The sequence below is a fragment of the Larus michahellis genome, chromosome 2, assembly GCF_964199755.1.
Source record: "Larus michahellis chromosome 2, bLarMic1.1, whole genome shotgun sequence".
In the NCBI taxonomy this organism is placed as follows: domain Eukaryota; kingdom Metazoa; phylum Chordata; class Aves; order Charadriiformes; family Laridae; genus Larus; species Larus michahellis.
In genome coordinates this window covers 92056144-92074325 of record NC_133897.1, presented here as the reverse complement: position 1 = coordinate 92074325, position 18182 = coordinate 92056144, and the positions used below count along the sequence as shown (strand labels likewise).

Here is an 18182-nt window from a genome sequence, read left to right as displayed (position 1 = left end):
CACAATTCATTTTGTTCTTATCTCAGAATACCACAGTTTAGCTTCAATAAGACAGTATAAGAGATAACATCTCAACATGTACTCCTCCTGACTACAGGACGTTGCTGATTATCACCACCTGTTTTATTCTGTACTAACCCCTGAATGCACTACAGATTTCCCGCAGGTAACACTAGGATTTAATCAATATCTTCACAAAAGATTGGGGCCACCAAAACAGTATTTCAGACAAAATTACATCCTGCCTTCAAAAATAAGTATTGTTTAAAGTTTGGCATAGAGAAAGCAGTGACAACTGGGAATACAAATTCAGGTTTCCAGGTGCCTTTCTCTCCTTTAAGGAATTTGTGACTTTTATTTAGATTTTATTCTCCTTTCCCACCCCTCCACTCCCCCAAAAAAACTTTTAAAAAAGGAAAAGAGCAAATAAAAGACTCTTTAAGACTGACTGAAATTAGAAGGGTTGTCTTTGCTTAATTGTTTTCTGAAAGTATTTTGGGATCTAACCTCATCTAACTCTGGCTGTGCCAAATCCAAGTGTCCTGTCTAAGCCTATCCTTGCTGTCTCCTTTGTGTACACCATGGAAAGAAAATGGCACCTCCAGAGGGTGATTTGTGTCCATTATATCAGATGCTTATCTTCAGATGGATCCCTCATTCCCTGGGGGTGCTTGCTGTCTTTGCAGACTACAATGGAGTCCAGAATTAGGTGAGATAAATTCAACCTGGAAAATTCAGGTAACCTCATACGTTGTGAAATTTTTATCCCTGGATTAAACACTTATGTTTTCAATGCAATTCATAGTGCTTATATGTCAGATAATCCTACACAGAGTCAGTTGGTATGTTTAATGTAGATATTTAATATGTTTCATAAGCACACATTAAAGCCTATGGTGATGTAATTTCTAGACTTTGCTGGACTGTACAGATATTTGCATTAAGATGTGCAACAATATAAACGATCTCTCTCAGTTTATTTGAAATAGCTGTCCCTTCCCTATCTGGGCACTATATGAAAACCCAGAGGCTGAGAACAAAATGTATTTTTCTTTCCTCTTAATCAAACTTCAGATCAGAAAAGCATGAATATAGCGTGCAAATGCTACTGCTTGGTTGACTGAGATAGAAATCTTACCACACTCAGGAGGACTCTAGTGGGTTTCTGGCAAGAAATTCTACCTCTAAGCTCAGACTGCAAAGAAAGTTTGCTTTGCTAACGTCTGACAGTGAAACGTGATTCTGTTTAACATGGCATGACTATGGTTGCACAGTGGGAGATTATAGGCAATAAGAAAATGTCTAACAAATGGCTCTCTTCTGCAAAGAACAGAGAACTGATCTTTGCAGAGCACATCTTTAGTAATGAGGTATGCCAAGCATGCTGTACCAGTATTAATCTTTCTATAAAAGCCAGCAAATTGCTACAGTTCAACATGGAGATAATGAAAAGAATGTCTCACAGTACCCAGGCTCTGATCAGGTGGAAGTAAGTTATGATGTTTCCTTGCTATCTAGCCAGAAATTGTGAAGGTGTCTGCCAAAATTCATGGTTTCCCATTCACCTGAGACCCTTCTGTTCCAAAAGCTACAGCTACACTACATGACTCTTATTCATGTATTTTCTTCCCATGAAATCAAGGAGCAGTAAAGGGGTGACGTGGTGACCCAAATCCAAACCTGGGAGTAGGGAAGTGCTTGGTCCTGCGGTTTAGAGACAGTCAGTAAGTTACATCACATCAGCAAATCAAAATTGTCGTGTCTCCCCCAAAATGTTCTACTCCATACTGTTCTGACATCCATAATCAGAAAATGCCTAAGCACACAGGCTCAAAATAAAATGCGGCTAAAGGAGACATAACAGTAACTCTTTTCACCAGAAGCATATTGGTTAATGCAGTTGCTAGGATCACTGATCGGGTTTGATCTTTCATTACAGAATAGTTAAAGACTGACTGGCCAAAAAGAATCAAGGAATAAGCACAAATTAATGGCAAAGTTATGAGGGCACTCACTAGGAAGAATGGACAGATGTATAATAGTTTCTGCCCTGTCGACTACTCAATATAAAGTATTTAACTATTCAGTACTTTTGGGATTAGTCAGCAAAAATCCTTCTCCCAAATGAACATTTCAATTACTATGCAACAGGGTCCCTCCCATACGTTGGTCCAACGATTGATTATTTCCAAATGAAACAAAGCAGCAGATGCAGCGAGATGCAGCAAATACACTACAACAGCAGGAAATTCAGGAATCTGATGTTCAGAAGTGAAAGAACAATTTTCAAGCTAATCAGGCAAAGAACGCACCTGAACCCACACCCTTGTCTTCTGCATTCTGCCTGAACACTTTAACACAATGTAGGCACTGTTACTTCTGGCTATATTCTGTAAGAAAGAGTCATCTTATGCATCCAACTCCAGGAGATGACTTATGTTCATGACTTCAGAGCTGAGAAAGGTGTCTCCATACTTCATTCTCCTGCTGCAATGTGGTCTAGGACAAACCGGCTCTTGCACTGGTTTGTCGTACTAACCTGCTCTCTGAGTAGTGAGGTGGCTTTCATATACTCTATTTTTAAGTGAGGACATGTCAGCTTCAGACAAGAATATACCAGGATTCTTCTGTAGATCTGCTTCTAGTTGTTGTGGTAACTCTCCTAATTTTGTACTATCTGGTGGAAAAAATATTCTCTTTCTCATTTAATCTCATGAAATTTTAAAAAGGTGTCATAAATATCGAAGTGCTGGAAGTTAGCAAAAAGCAGCACTGGCACCCAAAAGGCTTATTTTGGACAAGAAAGGTAGGTCACACACCAATTCTAGCAGAGCAAAATCTTTCCTAAATGCTAGTTTGAAGCTTAATTTGAATGAAAACGGGAGAACAGAAGAAACACATGTTACAAGAGTTGCTCCATGCCAAAATCTGCCTTGCTATCCAGACCTAGAAAATAAACAGTGGCGACTGTAGATTACCTGAAATGCAAATGACATAGAGTATGAAACTAAGTCTCATCTGGAGTACCGCAGAATTTGTTTTATTATTTTGCACACTTTACTACTATGCATTTCTTTAAAAAATGTGAATCAATTAAGGTTTTACACAGGATGAAGGGCATGGGGGAAGCTTCTCACATCTTCTCACAGAAGCCACTCCTGCTGCGCCCCCCATCCCCCACTACCAAACCTTGCCACGTAAACCCAGTATAGGCAGAAAATGCTTAACACTGATTTGCAGAATAGTTGGTCTGTCTGAAAAAAATATTGAGAATTAGAAAGCCCAAGGACTCAGAAACTGTTCTCTCTTTGTGGCCTTAGATAAGTTCAATGCCTTCAGTTATACAGTTTTTCAGCTAACCTGGGTGTTGTGAAGATACAAATGGCTATGTAAGTGGAAAGCAGGACGATAAATATTAAAATATAATAATTAAAAATCAGTATTTCCTTAGATTATATAACTAAAATATAACACTTAATATGAAACACTGATATATAACTAAAACTGGATAATTAATGAAATGTATTAGTAAAATTAGAGTGACTATCAAAAGTTCTCCTAGTTTTTATTTTTTATATATATACACATAACATTTATTCAAAACTACGTATTAGTGATAGGGAAAGAACAAAATTCTGAAATAAAATAATTCCAATTTAAAGTCATCTAAAGTTGAAAAGATTTTGAAGGAGTTTACGTTTCCATCTCAGAAATAAACAGAACTTTGAATTGCTAGCAATAGCATAACATAAACTTTTATAATAGAAATTACCCAGTTCATAAACTCCTTTTTTAGTTAAACACCTGCATGAATCTTACAGTTGCTACTTCAAAATTACTAAGCAAAAAGTTCTTCTCAGCATCAATACTACATAGTCTAGCTAAATATTTATCAAATACATTAATGTTGCACAAACTCTCCTCCAGTAAAAACCCGAGAGCGTACAAGGATGTGACAGAATCCTCCAAGAACTGAGCTCTCATGTCATGGCCTGGAGATTATTGTAAAGAATATTACAATAACCTGGAAAATCTCATAATCGGTGGTAAAAGACATTTGATTAGTCTGAATGACGAAGCTATGTCTAGCAGTAGAAGCTAGATTCCCCATTGTGATCACTATGTCCTTCTTTTCATTATCAGTTCTGTTACGCAAAACACCAGCAAGCAAAAACTTCCACTCTGTGCTTAAAATGGAACTGCAGACACCTCGCTAGCGGGAGGCATCATGTAGCCACTTGAGCTTTGCTTACCATCTGTCGAGCATCCACTGGTGCCATCGCTGGAACAATAACGCATTTCAATCCTTTGCCTTCCCACCTCCAGCAAATTTGGGTCAGGCAAGCGCGCTTTGCAGGTGTATCGGAAACGCTGTTCGTAGTGGCCACCGTTGTCTGAAATATTGACTGGGGTCCAAGGCGTCCAAGGAGTTGTCTTTTTTAACTCTGGACAGGCATTGGTGTTACAAGGCTGATATTCCTGAAAGAAAATGGTCATAATGAATATAATCATAAAATATGACTTTAAAAAAACACCACAAAACCTCTCAAAATCTCAGACAAAAAGCCAACCAATAATAAAGCCTCTGATATTTTTTCTAGCATTCCCAATAGCAGTGATCATCAATGAACTTTTAATTACAATCCGAAACTGAAAGTGTTTTTTTTCTGCTTCTAGGCACAGTATCACACTGCTAAAAGCAATAATACCAGTACAAATTAGATCTATTACATCCATAAAAACAGTAAGCTGAACACTATAAGTACCATGATAAAGCCCATCCTTTATAATTAATAGCCCCAAATAAGGTGTAGCTAAATATGTTAAAGCTTTTAATTAAGAGGAATTCTGATAAACTGCAAGTACAAGACACAAACCAGCAAACAATTCCTCGGTAAAATCTAGTGGCATATGCATAAATGAACCACTATCCATTTTGCATATTGCTTAGGCATTACAAGGGGACAATGGACAAAAAAATTATTTCTGTCACAGAATCTGGCTCCCTGAGGTGCATATTACCCACAGATCCAGAACTGCTAAACACATCATCAGAAGCAAATTCCCTGTGGACTGATATGCACCAACAGATCGCACCTAAGAAAGAAATGGAGAATTGCCAATATTCTCAAGCCCCACAATCTACGTCTTCTGATGAGCATCATCAAGATCTGTAGGTGTATTGGAAGTACACGGAGCATTTCCCAGAGCATGATACGCTTTACCTGATGCAAGTGGTTTGTAAACTATACGGATGAAATTAAACAACCATTAAATATCAGAATAAATTCACACTGACAAATTATTACAGAGAAAAAGAAATAGGCACCAGTGGGACAATTTTTTAAATGATCTCTCTACCTATGACCTCTCAGAGAGGTAATTGGCAGAAAGTACCTTCTGAAAGGGAGCATACTAAGTTTGTAATTCCACTAAATACTACAAAATATGGACACAATAGAAACAGTGGTTTTATCACATAGTACAACCTTCGTCTTCCGTAGTCCCTACCCCAGCTGATACCACCATGTTCCAACAAGCAATAGATTACCTGCTCCTCTCTTTCTCATGGTGATAATAGCCTTTTGATCTCATATTTTCCTCAGTCCACTACCTTTTCTCTCAGATGGTCTAACTTATTAACATATCCAATTAGACTGAGAACAATTGCTTTCAACCTCTCTTTTGGTTTAAACGCTGTGTTGCTATTTCAGATCTAAAAGAAGCTTCTTTGTCTGATAGCTTTTCTAATTGTTCCATTTATTAGAGTTTGGAAAAAATTATTCCCCCAGAAGCCCCTGCCTCACTAACACAGCAAGGCACGGGAGAGCCCAGTGCTACGTTTAAGACTCTCATGTTCTGAGACCAGGTGAACTTGCGACAAACTTCCTGGTTTCACAGTGTTGTACTTCAGGCAAGAAAGAGCTGTTAGCCCCAAGACTTCAGCTGGACCACTGCTGTTCACTCCTCAAGGCTGTGCAAAGTCCCTTCCCACCTTAAAACCTGGTGATCACTACAACGGTGACCACATGAGTTATATACTCAGGGACCATCTATGAAAATGGACTGGATCAACCTTTCCATGATCTGAGTTTCAGCCTTGACTGGTTTCTGGATCAGAAGACAGCAAGGAACAAGCAAACTGTCTGGTCCTGTATACAGCAGGGGAAGTAATTTCTTTGTGACTCTAGAAAACTGTTTAAATCATGTATGTTTTAGACTGAGGACAGAACAGGTACCACTGTTCTCCTCGTACCACATGAACTGTAGAAAGGAAATCATAAAATTAACAGATCTCAGCAACAGCCAGAACCACCCCGCTTGCTATCCCAACTGGTTATTCACCTCCAACGCACAGTCCCTTCCAGCGGCTGGATTACAGCGCATCTTCTAGCCAGAGCACTCTGTCTTTCCCATTTCTTTTTTTTTTTAACGATGTCTAGCACTGATGAGTCTATCACCTCCCCGCATCAGCTGTTCCACTATTTAGTAATTCTCAAAGCTAACGAATTGCAAGTTAATTCAAGGCTGCATTTTCCTCTTAATTTAATTTTCCAGTCACTGAATTTTGCTGCACCTTTATCAATGATACTGAAAGTGTTCCTTATCCCGTACCTACAAATTTTTCATGCCCAAGTAACCCATACATAATGACAAACGAAGATGAACTTAAAGCTATATAGGATTTAAAACCTGATCTCCAGGTCCTGTGTATCCCTATGTCTTCCTTTTGTATTTTCCTTAAGACTGGACACCAAAATTTGACTTGGCACTCTAGAAGCAGCCTTATCAATACAGCATGCAGAAGCAATCATGACCCCGTTCCACTTGACAGTCTGGCTTTAATACATACTTTATTGCATTAGTGCTTTTTCCTTCCACAACATTGCACAAAGAGCTTAAGTAGACCCAATTATCTTTGATAACTTGTCCTTCTCTAAATCACAGCTTTACAACTACATATAGCTTCCTATCCCATACAAGAGGCTGCTGTTTGGCAATATTAAAATACGTTTTATTAGCTTCTTCTGCAATTAACTAGCATATTATTTACTACTTCAACAATCTCTGTCGTAGTCAGCCTTTACTGAAGATGTCTTATATCACTGTCTAGACTGTTGCTAAAAATGTTAAGTGCTATTGACCCAAGAACTGATTCCAGGCAGACCCTGCCAGACACATCCCAGTCATCTGTATCTATCCGTTAGCACCACATTTTTCAATTTGTTAGTGAGCCAGCTTTTAATCCATTTAACATTTGCCATATATTTCAGTTTTCCAAATAAAAGTATTTTCTGTTGCAAAGGCAAACGTCTTGGAAAAATTCAATGACAGCCTGGGAGAAGTGCTATATCACTTTCAAACATCTTGAAACACAAGCTCTTTTCTAGTAGCATATAAGCAGTGATAATTCAATCAGTATAGCAGCTACTACAATGTTCGTTTCAATACAGTGACAATGATCTAAAAGTTTCAGTTCCTCATTTGCTGTTGATTTTTGTATTGATGTGTTTCAATCAAAAATAAAAGCTGCTATAAGTAGGAGGTCTTTGAGGTGTAGACAGGTGAGGGTCATGAAAAGCAGAATGTGTGAGATATGCAATGAACCCGTTGTCAGATAAAAATAAGCAACAGAGGAAGAAGTTAATTTAGTGTCAATGTATTGAACGCCGCTTTGCTAACACATGTTTGAGATGAACAGACCAGCTCATTCATTTCTAGAAAGACAGACTACAAGAAATTAGTGTCCCTTCGTACACCCTAACAGAAGGCATACTCATATGTTGTTACATGAGCCAGAAAAGAAAGATGTTCCTTAAGAGTATCTGTAGAGACCATTTGTTAGTTTTTCCTGTCTTCTTGCTTGGTGTGTAGCTTATAAGAAAGTTTGTCTGCTGTCATGCCTGTCTGTTCAACCAGTGGATAACACCCATGAAAGGCTCAGAATGGCAGGGGAAACAAAAGTACAAGTAGATTGCCCAGAAAATATTTATAGCAGTAAAAATCTCTCTGAGAAAATTCAGAAGAATATCCTAGCAATGAATGACTCCAAGAAGTTCTGGCACCAATAATGACCTGGCAGAGCCTGCTGGCTTCTCTCACAAACAGGGAGTGCTGCACTGCTTTACCAACTACCGCGTCTGCCGCAGAGGAATCAAAAATCGCATTGTGCTTGATGAAAGCACGGATGTGATCCGATGCTACAAAATAAGCAGAACAATGATCTTGCTCTGAATGGTCTCAGATTTGGAAGTTAGTAAAGGAGGGGAGAGTAAAAGTGTAATCCAGATCACACATGGGTATATTTAGTGCTGCTAGCATGAAGACATAGTCTGATTGGAAGGATTTGTCAGGGACTGGAAATATGGAAACTGCTATCTCTGCTTGGATTATCCTCCTCTTCTCACCCTGTCCAATGCGTAAACAATTTACTCAAGTGGGATTTCAGGAATATGGCCCTCTCCAAAGCAATTCGACCAGCTAGAGCCATAGATACAATAACAAAGCAGCCACATAGTAGAATAAAAGTCTGAGATGAAACACTGCGGCCTCCTCTCAGCAAAACTGGTAAGAAAGAACTAGGAAAGCACTGAAGCATTCTGCTTCAATAGAGCTGTTGAGAAGAACCAAATCAGTGGTTCCCCCAAAACCAAAACTCCACCTCATGTGCTCCATGTGGACAGAAGGAAGAGATGAGGTCAAGCCCTCCTGGGAGGGGTCTCTAGATACCCACAGAGGAAAACTTCAGGGGCTCATAGGATGGGTTTAAGTACTTTAGTTCTTAGGGTACACTTGTGGACTCAGAACAATTTGAGGCCATTTGCTGACTCCAAAAACATCATTGCAATAGTTCAAAGTCAACCACATTTTCAAAGTTCTCCTTACAAGCTGTCCTAAAACTTGTGGCCTAATTCACCATATTGTTGCTTTTAGTTGAGAGTGGATTTAGTCAGTTAAGATTGTTAAATTTATGGCTGGCTATGCCTGGCAGAGATGCAACGAGACCTTTAAAGACTAAATTTCAAGGGACAGCTCAACAGTTAGTTGGGAATTTTACACTAAATATAAAATTAGAACATACATCTCAAAATACGTATCTATGTAAATGATAAATTACATTAGAAAATTATCATGACGCATACTGGTAGTAATATGAGAAAAGGCATCATAAATTAAAGACATAATTTGTAATGATAGAACATAAACATTGATTATGCTATTGACCTTGCTTTTGTCTTTAAATAATATTTCTTAATATTTGTGTATAATGAAAAAAGGATATTGTCATGTTTTGTACCAAGATGTATTTCGAATTATTTAGTTATATTGTTTTAGAAAAGGACAACTAAAATGTTATTTCCAAAACATCTTATTTCAAACTGGAGCAGACTGTTGCTAAATAACGTAGAACAAAATTCTACTGTTTTCTCATGGAGGACATGGAACAGACTGATTTTTTTTTGCCTCTGCATAGCCACTTTAATCAAATTCCTGAAAATTTTGAGAATCTCTGACACTTTTACTCCTAGTTTAAGTTTGACTTTAATTAACCAAACATCATGATAGTCTGGTACTTCCTTCGGAAACTAGGCTAAAATCTTTTCTATATTTGAACTACAATTTTTTATAAAAAAATGACTTCAGATAGAGAGCTCTATTCCCATTTCTATTATATGTTTATATTATGGAGGGATTTCTCCTAACAAACTCTTATTTCTTTGATATATATAGTATGTGTATGTTGAATGCACGTCTTTTGTTCTCATCTGTGTTTTTCTCATCTGTTAGTGTGGGAGACTATCTTCACAAGGCAGCTGAATCAACATTAACAGTCCATTTAAATATTTTCAGTCCAACAGTTATCTTTTGTGATTTGCTTTTATTATATTGTATAAGTTCTTGAATAGCCTTTGGAATTACCAAACGGTCCATTGATTAAAAAATACTTATAAATATTTGCTTTTTGTTCCACTGTGTTAAACTTCAGTTTGTCTGGTGCAAAATATTTATTTAATTTTTCAGATATTAAGACATCAGTAGAAAAGAATGTTGCTGCTTCATAAATAGAATGGCGCAGTATGTCACCTGGGAACGACAGGGCTGTAAGATAAAAGAACCTGAGTCTCTTAGCCATCTCCTAAGCTCTGAGTTTGTGACAGCAATACGTAGTCAAAGGAAAGGATAGGTCTCACACGCAATCAAAACAAAGGCCAAAATGAATGTAACAGTGTTATAAAACTCGAGAGAAAAACAGTTCGCATTTATAGGGGGCCTTGCTTACACATCAAAACATGCTTTCTGAAGGATTAATATACCCTCTCCCTTTCCAAGAACCTAAAGATAGATAACTTTCATGCTGTAGTGGTTGAAAAACACATTCAGGAAAATCACTAACTGAACTTGAAAAAATAAATGGTTCATTTATTTTCATTACGGAAATGTAAAGTCTTATCCATTTAGAAAAGCATTTTCAAAGTAAACCAAACAAAAGACAAGTAAGTCCCTGATCATGCTTCTATTTATTTCCACAGTATAAAAAGCCAGGTTCTTCAAACAAATACCATTAGATATACCTTACCTGATTGTTATTTTTCTATCATGATACTATTTCAAAAGCATGACCTGAAAGCACACCCAAACCTCAGTAAGTCCAAGTCATTAAGCAAAACATCTTCTACAATGTAAATTTCAAAGCTATACTTACTTAAAAAACAAACCCAAAAAAATATTTCTAAGATTCCCATTGTATTTTAATCATGTAAAGGCACATCTACGTCCCAGCTTATAGGCAGTATTATAGCTTCAACTGACATCAATGGGAGTAGTTTTATTGATTCCAGTGAATCCAGGACTTCAGAGATTACACCTGAGTTAGAGATGCAATCCTGTACCGCAGTAAAGTAAGGGTAGGTAGGTTGTGTTCATAACATGTTTTTAAAAATATTTTGATGGATAGAGGGAGGAAAATCATTTTACCCTACACAAAAGGAACAGGTCTCTTCTGAATTGAATGGATTTCTTTTTTTCACTGCAAATACTGACTGAGCACAAGCTTTTGTTTCAATTTTGTGTATTTTAAACAAAAGAATTGAAAAAAAATGACATTGATGTAAAGGGAACTTAAAAGGAATTAAAGGCTTAATTTGGAACCATTTTCCCTGGAGAAGTTCAGGGCCTGTTGAGCAGGTCATCAGACTGGGAGCTCAGGACTCAAATCCTTCTTATATTCAACATCATTCATTTTATTTAGATAAGGAAAGTTCCTACTTTCATCATCTCTTCATAAAACCATCAAATTTTGTAGTGAAGAAAGCCACCACTTTCCTCTTACATTTTCTCTACCAGCTATTTGTGTAACTCCATGTTTACAAGCTACATTCCATGTCAAATGAGTCAAGCTTTTGTGACGGAAATTGTTACAAAAAATGAAATCACTTAATCGTGAGTAGCTTGAATGAATATCTCAAAGGCACAGGGAGGACTAGGAGCATCTTCAGCTCCACCTCAGCAAGCAGACTGGCCTGGTTGCATAGCGGAAGTACAGTTCTAATTCTTAAGTACTGCTTCTTGGATGCTCACATTCACATTGGCACCGGAGAACCATTTAGAGTGATAAACATTTATTCCATATTATTTCATATTATTAACCCATATGTAAAATGAAACTAGAAATGTCCAAGGAAGAAAAAGCTTCTTTAGTCTGACAGAGATTTAAAAAAAAATATATATGAGAGAGGGGCATAGTAGTTAATTTGGATTCTTCTAAATCTAATCCATTTATGGACCTGTGTTACAATTAATCACGCTACTCAAACGCACCTAGCAAATTAAATTGTTATGTGACACAAACCAGGACACATTTGTCAAGATTTGTAGTTTTTTTTTTTTTAATAACTGAACACGTCAAGAACTTACGTGTATTTTTGCACACTGCTTGTAGAGAAATGAAAAGTCATAAAACCATAGTAAATCCACAGCAGCAAGGCTGCCTGCTGACAGCTCAATTTGTAGCAATCCTCCAGGCATCCCTGGTGTTATCCCAGTGCTACTACTAGAGAAGCCCATTTCTGTACCCCATGTACAGAGCAGCCTGCTAACACAGCGCCCTTACTCGAATCTCCACACCCGTTTAACACTTGCGTGGTCAGACTATGAGCCTCCTGGAAGAGAAGCCATTTTGGACTGCCTCTTTGCAGGCCTTTATATCCTGGTTCATCATTAATGCTTTCAGGCAGCAGGACAACAACAGTAACGCTGTAACTATAACGCTTTGGAGGCTAGCTTCCCGCTATGCTAAGCAGCAAATTTTCAATTTGATAGTTTTAAAGCCCTCAGCAAGTTGCAAGTCAACACCAGGGGCCTGCAACCATGCCATCCTTCCCAGGCTGCTAAGGCAGGAATGAGTCCCAAGCTATAGCCGCTATGGGAACTCGAACTCTGAAATGGCAAAAAAAGCCCCACTGTATGTTCTTAATATTGGAGAACACCTCAAATCCAGTCAAAGAACTGACTAGTGGAATTTACAGTTAGTTTTCAAACTAAGAATGAAGTAAACTTAAAATGTAATGTGTTTCAGTGAAATGGATGTGAATTTTGTTTAGAGATGTCTCCTCTGGCACTTGCCTGCATGTCCAATAACTATTCAGAATTCAGTGTCTTGAATAGGCGACATGTTTGTTTTTAGTGGACACTCACCTCACTTTCAGGGACATGTTTCAAGGGGAATTAATGTTCAGTCTTGTCACCAAGTTCCTTTTCAAATATGGACTTTGAATTCTAGGCTTCTTTTACTAAGTTAACCATAGATTTTCTTTTGATGAACAATACCTTCTACATTTTGCCCACAATGACATAAATCTCCTGTAAATTACCCAGTTGCTTTACGCCCTGTCTTGGAGCACTGAAGATACTGAATGCATTGTTAACAGTTAGGAAACAAGCAATGCCTCTAAAATGCATGGCCTAAACAGAAAACTCTTCCTCTCATTCCTCCTTTGCTTTTACTCTACCCATTGTCTATGAAACATTTGACAAAATGGACTCGCTGTGCAATGTGCTCTGAAGGATCACATGTTCAGCTACATGCAAGAACATAGCAAACAGGTTTCCCCCAACTAAGGGTTTTTTTAGGTAAAAAACTTTACTTCCGTGATCTTTACCACATTCATGCAATTACGTGCTTTTCTGCATTTGTATTGTGTACACCAAAATTCTAAGTGTTACACTTCAGTATTTTTGTCAGTCACCTAATTGTTAGGGACTTGCCACTAATTAGGAGTCAAAGATACTTAATTGCCACTCCTAAACATTGACAAGTAATGGAGAAGAGAAGGCTCCAGGGAGACCTTATAGTAGCCTTCCAGTACTTAAAGGGGGCCTACAGGTAAGATGGGGAGGGACTCTTTATCAGGAAGTGTAGTGATAGGACAAGCGGTAATGGCTTTAAACTAAAGGCAAGTAGATTTATCAGGGAGTCTAGTGATAGGATGAGGGATAACACGTTTAAACTGAAAGCGAGTAGATTTAGATTAGATATTAGGAAGAGATTCTTTACTGTGAGGGTGGTGAGGCACTGGAACAGGTTGCCCAGAGACGCTGTGGATGTCCCATCCCTGGAAGTGTTCAAGGCCAGGCTGGATGGGGCTTTGAGCAGCCTGGTCTAGTGGGAGGTGTCCCTGCCCAGGGCAGGGGGGTTGGAACTAGATGATCTTTAAGGTTCCTTCCAACCTGAACCATTGTGTGATTCTATGATAAATCTTCAAGGCCATAAGCCTGAAGGGATTGTCCAGCTATAAATGACTGCATGGACTTACCAAAACTGACTCAAAAGTGATTTCATCTAAGGAGGTGCTATACCACCACATAATGAAGGCCTCAACTGCAGTAGGAAAGACATGACCTTCAAATCTGAGCAACAACATAACAAGTAGACGGTGAAATGTAAATATCATTAAAGGTAAATGATGCGTTACTTGTACATGAATCAAACTGAATCTTTTCAGCATTTAAATCAGCACTTAAAATTAATGTGTAAACATCAGTTTGAAATCAAAATTTATACATTTAGTTATAAAGAGAGGAAATTTAACATTATCTTTAAAATTAAGAATGCATTAGCTGCAATTTGAAAAGATCAGGGAAAGAAATGTAGCTTCCTTTGAGCTGCGATGTCGCTTACCTGATCACTCAGTACTTCAGAAGTGGGGAAAAGGGGGTTGTTCAAAGTTCCATTTTGGGGGCTGTGATAAGCTAATTGGAAGCAACTGACTAGCTGCAGTTTAGTGAGTTACCACTCAGCTGGGCCACGCTAAGGATCTGTGCATGTGGCTTTATTCATTACGAATGCAAATGCAAGTGCAAAAGAAGGCAGATTAAGTCAGATGGATAAGGGGTGACTTACTTTGCTGTAGTAACTCAATTGTTTGCAATTAGCTTCACATACTCTTACTGAGAAGCTTAAAGTTTTTCATGTAGGCCCAGTAATTCCTGACAAAAATCTTTTAAATTGCTGAAATAGTTATTATTAATTTTTTTTTTTAATTGCTGGAAATCATGGCTATTCAGGTATTTACTGAGAGTAAGAGTGTTAGAAGATAATCCAATAGTCAAAAAGGCATGAAAAGGCTGTCAACTCATCAGTTTTAGAGACTGCAGCTTTTTAATGACTGCAAATCTGTTATTACACATAAATTACCTTCATTTCTGTTCTGCAACGTAGGTTTTCCTTCACTCAGGCTTCTAGAAATGAATGATCTTGTTGTAAAAGGAGGTCCCCAACAACAAATTTTTAAACACCAAAAGTGGCAGCAAATCTGGGACTTTATTTTTCACAGGCAACATTAGAGTTACTTGGCTACTTTGTGAGCTGGAAAGAATTTGATCCTTAGATTCCTGATTCTGAGATTGAGCCATTGCTAGCTATCATGATTGTCAATGTGCCTTCTCTCGAAATTAGCAATGGGAGAAATCTGTAAACAAGTTTCATTTGGGTTTGTCTGCCACTATGTATCACTAACTCCACACCTTGCTAAAACAATGTGTAATTGCGAAACGAGAAGAAAGTAAAAGCTGCACAGCCCGTGATCATGGGGTTGAGCGTAAGAAACCAGGGTGGTACTCCTACGGAGAGAAATGGCTCATTTATTTCACAAGGCAGTGTCAAATTAAGCACAGTGGTAAAGTAGTTCTGGAAATTTACATACTGAGGACACATTTACTTCCACAATATTTTGACCTGGAAAATCAACTGTGTGAAAAGCCAGCCAACAAGTAATGCAGAAAAATAAAACAGTTATTACTATTTTATATCCAGCCACAGAGCACTTTCAGATTCTTATTAATTTATCCACGGTCATTTATTATATTGTCAGTGCAGCTTTATATTAAAATTAATCCTTTTATCAGCCTATAGATCAGCATTAATCTTATTTTCTACAATTACATAATCTGTTAGGTTCGGCTGAGCTTTCACATTTTAGGCTCAAAATCTAAGAGCAAAAATGCAATTACTAATCATCAGCACATCAAACAGACCTGAGAGTATGAAATTATTAACTGCATGTGAAGTCATTTAGACAACAAGCACTCAATTGCAGCTTGTCTTGTTTTGGTTTTTTTTCCCCTTTTAATTATAAGTTTTGTTTTACCCAAAAGTGGAAGCAAAATTTGAGAAAACTAATGTTGGACAGAGCTGAAGTTCGGTTTTACTCTGAAAATCTGATTATTTTAATACTCTTACTGTATTTTTCATTCCAAAGAATGACTTAAATGATATATAAATCACCGGGGAAAAAAATTCTATAATGTCACCACTCCTGAGATAACACTCTAAATGTTAGAGCAGCTGCTAAATGACAGACGCGTAAGTGATGGAAATGGTATGAACTGAATAGATGAGGAGCCATGAACTTTAATTCAGAGTTGCCAGTCCAAACCCAGGAGCTGCAGTGAAAAGCAGAACTGCTTGTTGAAATGCATTAAACTCTGCAATTATTCCATAATATCCAAAATATCCATTGAAAATAGATTTACCCGCATAAATGAGACATGTTCAAAGCTTTTGATCATCTGCACCTTCTGATGAGGTAGCAGAAAGGGTACGCTCTGCATTTCTGAAAATGAAGCCACTTAGTAGGAGACCCGAGTATGGACTTGGAGGCCTAATAAGGGTGGCAAAATACGTCTGCCAGCAATCTTTCAAACACCAGATGGATTGCTGTCATCTCCAAAAATTCCAAATATTAGGAAGCTCCAATTATCTACTAGGAGGGAAGTCAAGAATGGTAAGTTAATATGTAAATGAACCTCCATGTCTTCCTAGCTCAAAGGCCATGCTAGTCATAGAATAGAATCATAGAATCATAGAATTGCTGAGGCTGGAAGGGACCTTTAAGATCATCGAGTCCAACCTTTAACCCACCCTGACAAAAACCACTTCTAAACCATGTCCCTGAGTGCCCCATCTACCCTTTTTTTAAACACCTCCAGGGATGGTGAATCCACCACCTCCCTGGGCAGCCTATTCCAGTGTTTAATAACCCTTTCAGTGAAAAAATGTTTCCTAATATCCAATCTAAACCTCCCCTGACGTAACTTGAACCCGTTTCCTCTCGTCCTATCAGACGTCGTCACCCGGGAGAAGAGGTCAGCCCCCATCTCTCTACAACCTCCTTTCAGGTAGTTGTAGAGGGTGATAAGGTCTGCCCTCAGCCTCCTCTTCTCCAGGCTAAACAACCCCAGCTCCCTCAGTCGTTCTTCATAAGGTTTGTCCTCCAGACCCCTCACCAGCTTTGTAGCCCTTCTCTGGACACGCTCCAACACCTCAATGTCCCTCTTGTAGCGAGGGGCCCAAAACTGAACGCAGTACTCGAGGTGGGGCCTCACCAGTGCCGAGTACAGGGGGATGATCACTTCCCTAGTCCGGCTCACCACACTATTCCTGATACAGGCTAGGATGCTGTTGGCCTTCTTGGCCACCTGGGCACACTGCTGGCTCATATTCAGCCGGCTGTCAACCAACACCCCCAGGTCCTTTTCTGACGGGCTGCTTTCGAGCCACTCTGCCCCAATCCTGTAGCGCTGCATGGGGTTGTTGTGACCCAAGTGCAGGACCCGGCACTTGGCCTTGTTGAACCTCATACCATTGGTCTCAGCCCATCGGTCCAGCCTGTCCAGATCCCTCTGCAGAGCCAACCTACCCTCAAGCAGATCAACACGCCCACCCAGTTTAGTGTCATCTGCAAACTTACTGAGGGTGCATTCGATCCCTTCATCCAGATTATTGATAAAGATATTAAAGAGAACTGGCCCCAGCACCGAGCCCTGGGGGACACCACTTGTGACCGGACACCAACTGGATTTAACTGCATTTACCACCACTCTCTGGGCACGGCCATCCAGCCAGTTTTTTACCCAGCGAAGAGTACACCTGTCCAGGCCATGAGCAGCCAGTTTCTCCAGGAGAATGCTGTGGGAAACAGTGTCAAAAGCTTTGCAAAAATCCTAGTAGATAACATCCACAGCTTTTCCCTCATCCACTAAGTGGGTCACCTTATTGTAGAAGGATATTAGGTTTGATAGGCATGATCTGCCCTTCACAAACCCATGCTGACTGGGCCTGATCACCCTGTTCTCCTGCATGTGCCGTGTAATGGCACTGAGGAGGATCTGTTCCATGACCTTCCCAGGCACCGAGGTCAGACTGACTGGCCTGTAGTTCCCCGGATCCTCCTTCCGGCCCGTCTTGTGGATGGGTGTCACATTTGCTAACCTCCAGTCAGCTGGGACCTCCAGCCTTCTGTAAATGAGTGAAAGGGGAAAACCAAACACATCCCCCATCCCCCAAATTCCTTTCAAGCAAAATTTTTCTAGATGTCGAGAGAGTAGGCAATGCCTGAGGAAAATGGGTATAGCAGGTTGGTTAAAAAAAATAATTATGCTATAAACCTCTTTTACAGGTCTTGACCCAGGCACACTGGAGCGAACAGTAGTACAACTGAACTGAAAATGCACTTAAGCACAGTTTAATACTTTATCACACCACGAACACCTGCCTTTCCCCAGGGCAGAAGTTACAGCAGAGCTGACAGACGTGAATGTCTGCCCACACCTCAATCACTGCTACTACAGTCAAATGTATAAACACAAAACCAGCTTCAGTTATAGCTTGTAATCGCACAGCA

The 18182-nt window shown here is 39.1% G+C and overlaps 1 protein-coding gene across 8 annotated transcripts in view; it reads right to left on the bottom strand.

Annotated features, from left to right (window-relative positions):
- Window positions 1-18182, bottom strand: part of SEMA5A (semaphorin 5A) — a 353355-nt gene that overhangs the window by 33752 nt on the left and 301421 nt on the right. For all 8 annotated transcript variants that reach the window (XM_074576222.1, XM_074576228.1, XM_074576225.1 and 5 more), the window contains one exon: window positions 4254-4479. In XM_074576222.1, the coding sequence (XP_074432323.1) occupies window positions 4254-4479 (226 nt within the window). The remainder of the gene's footprint in view (window positions 1-4253; window positions 4480-18182) is intronic.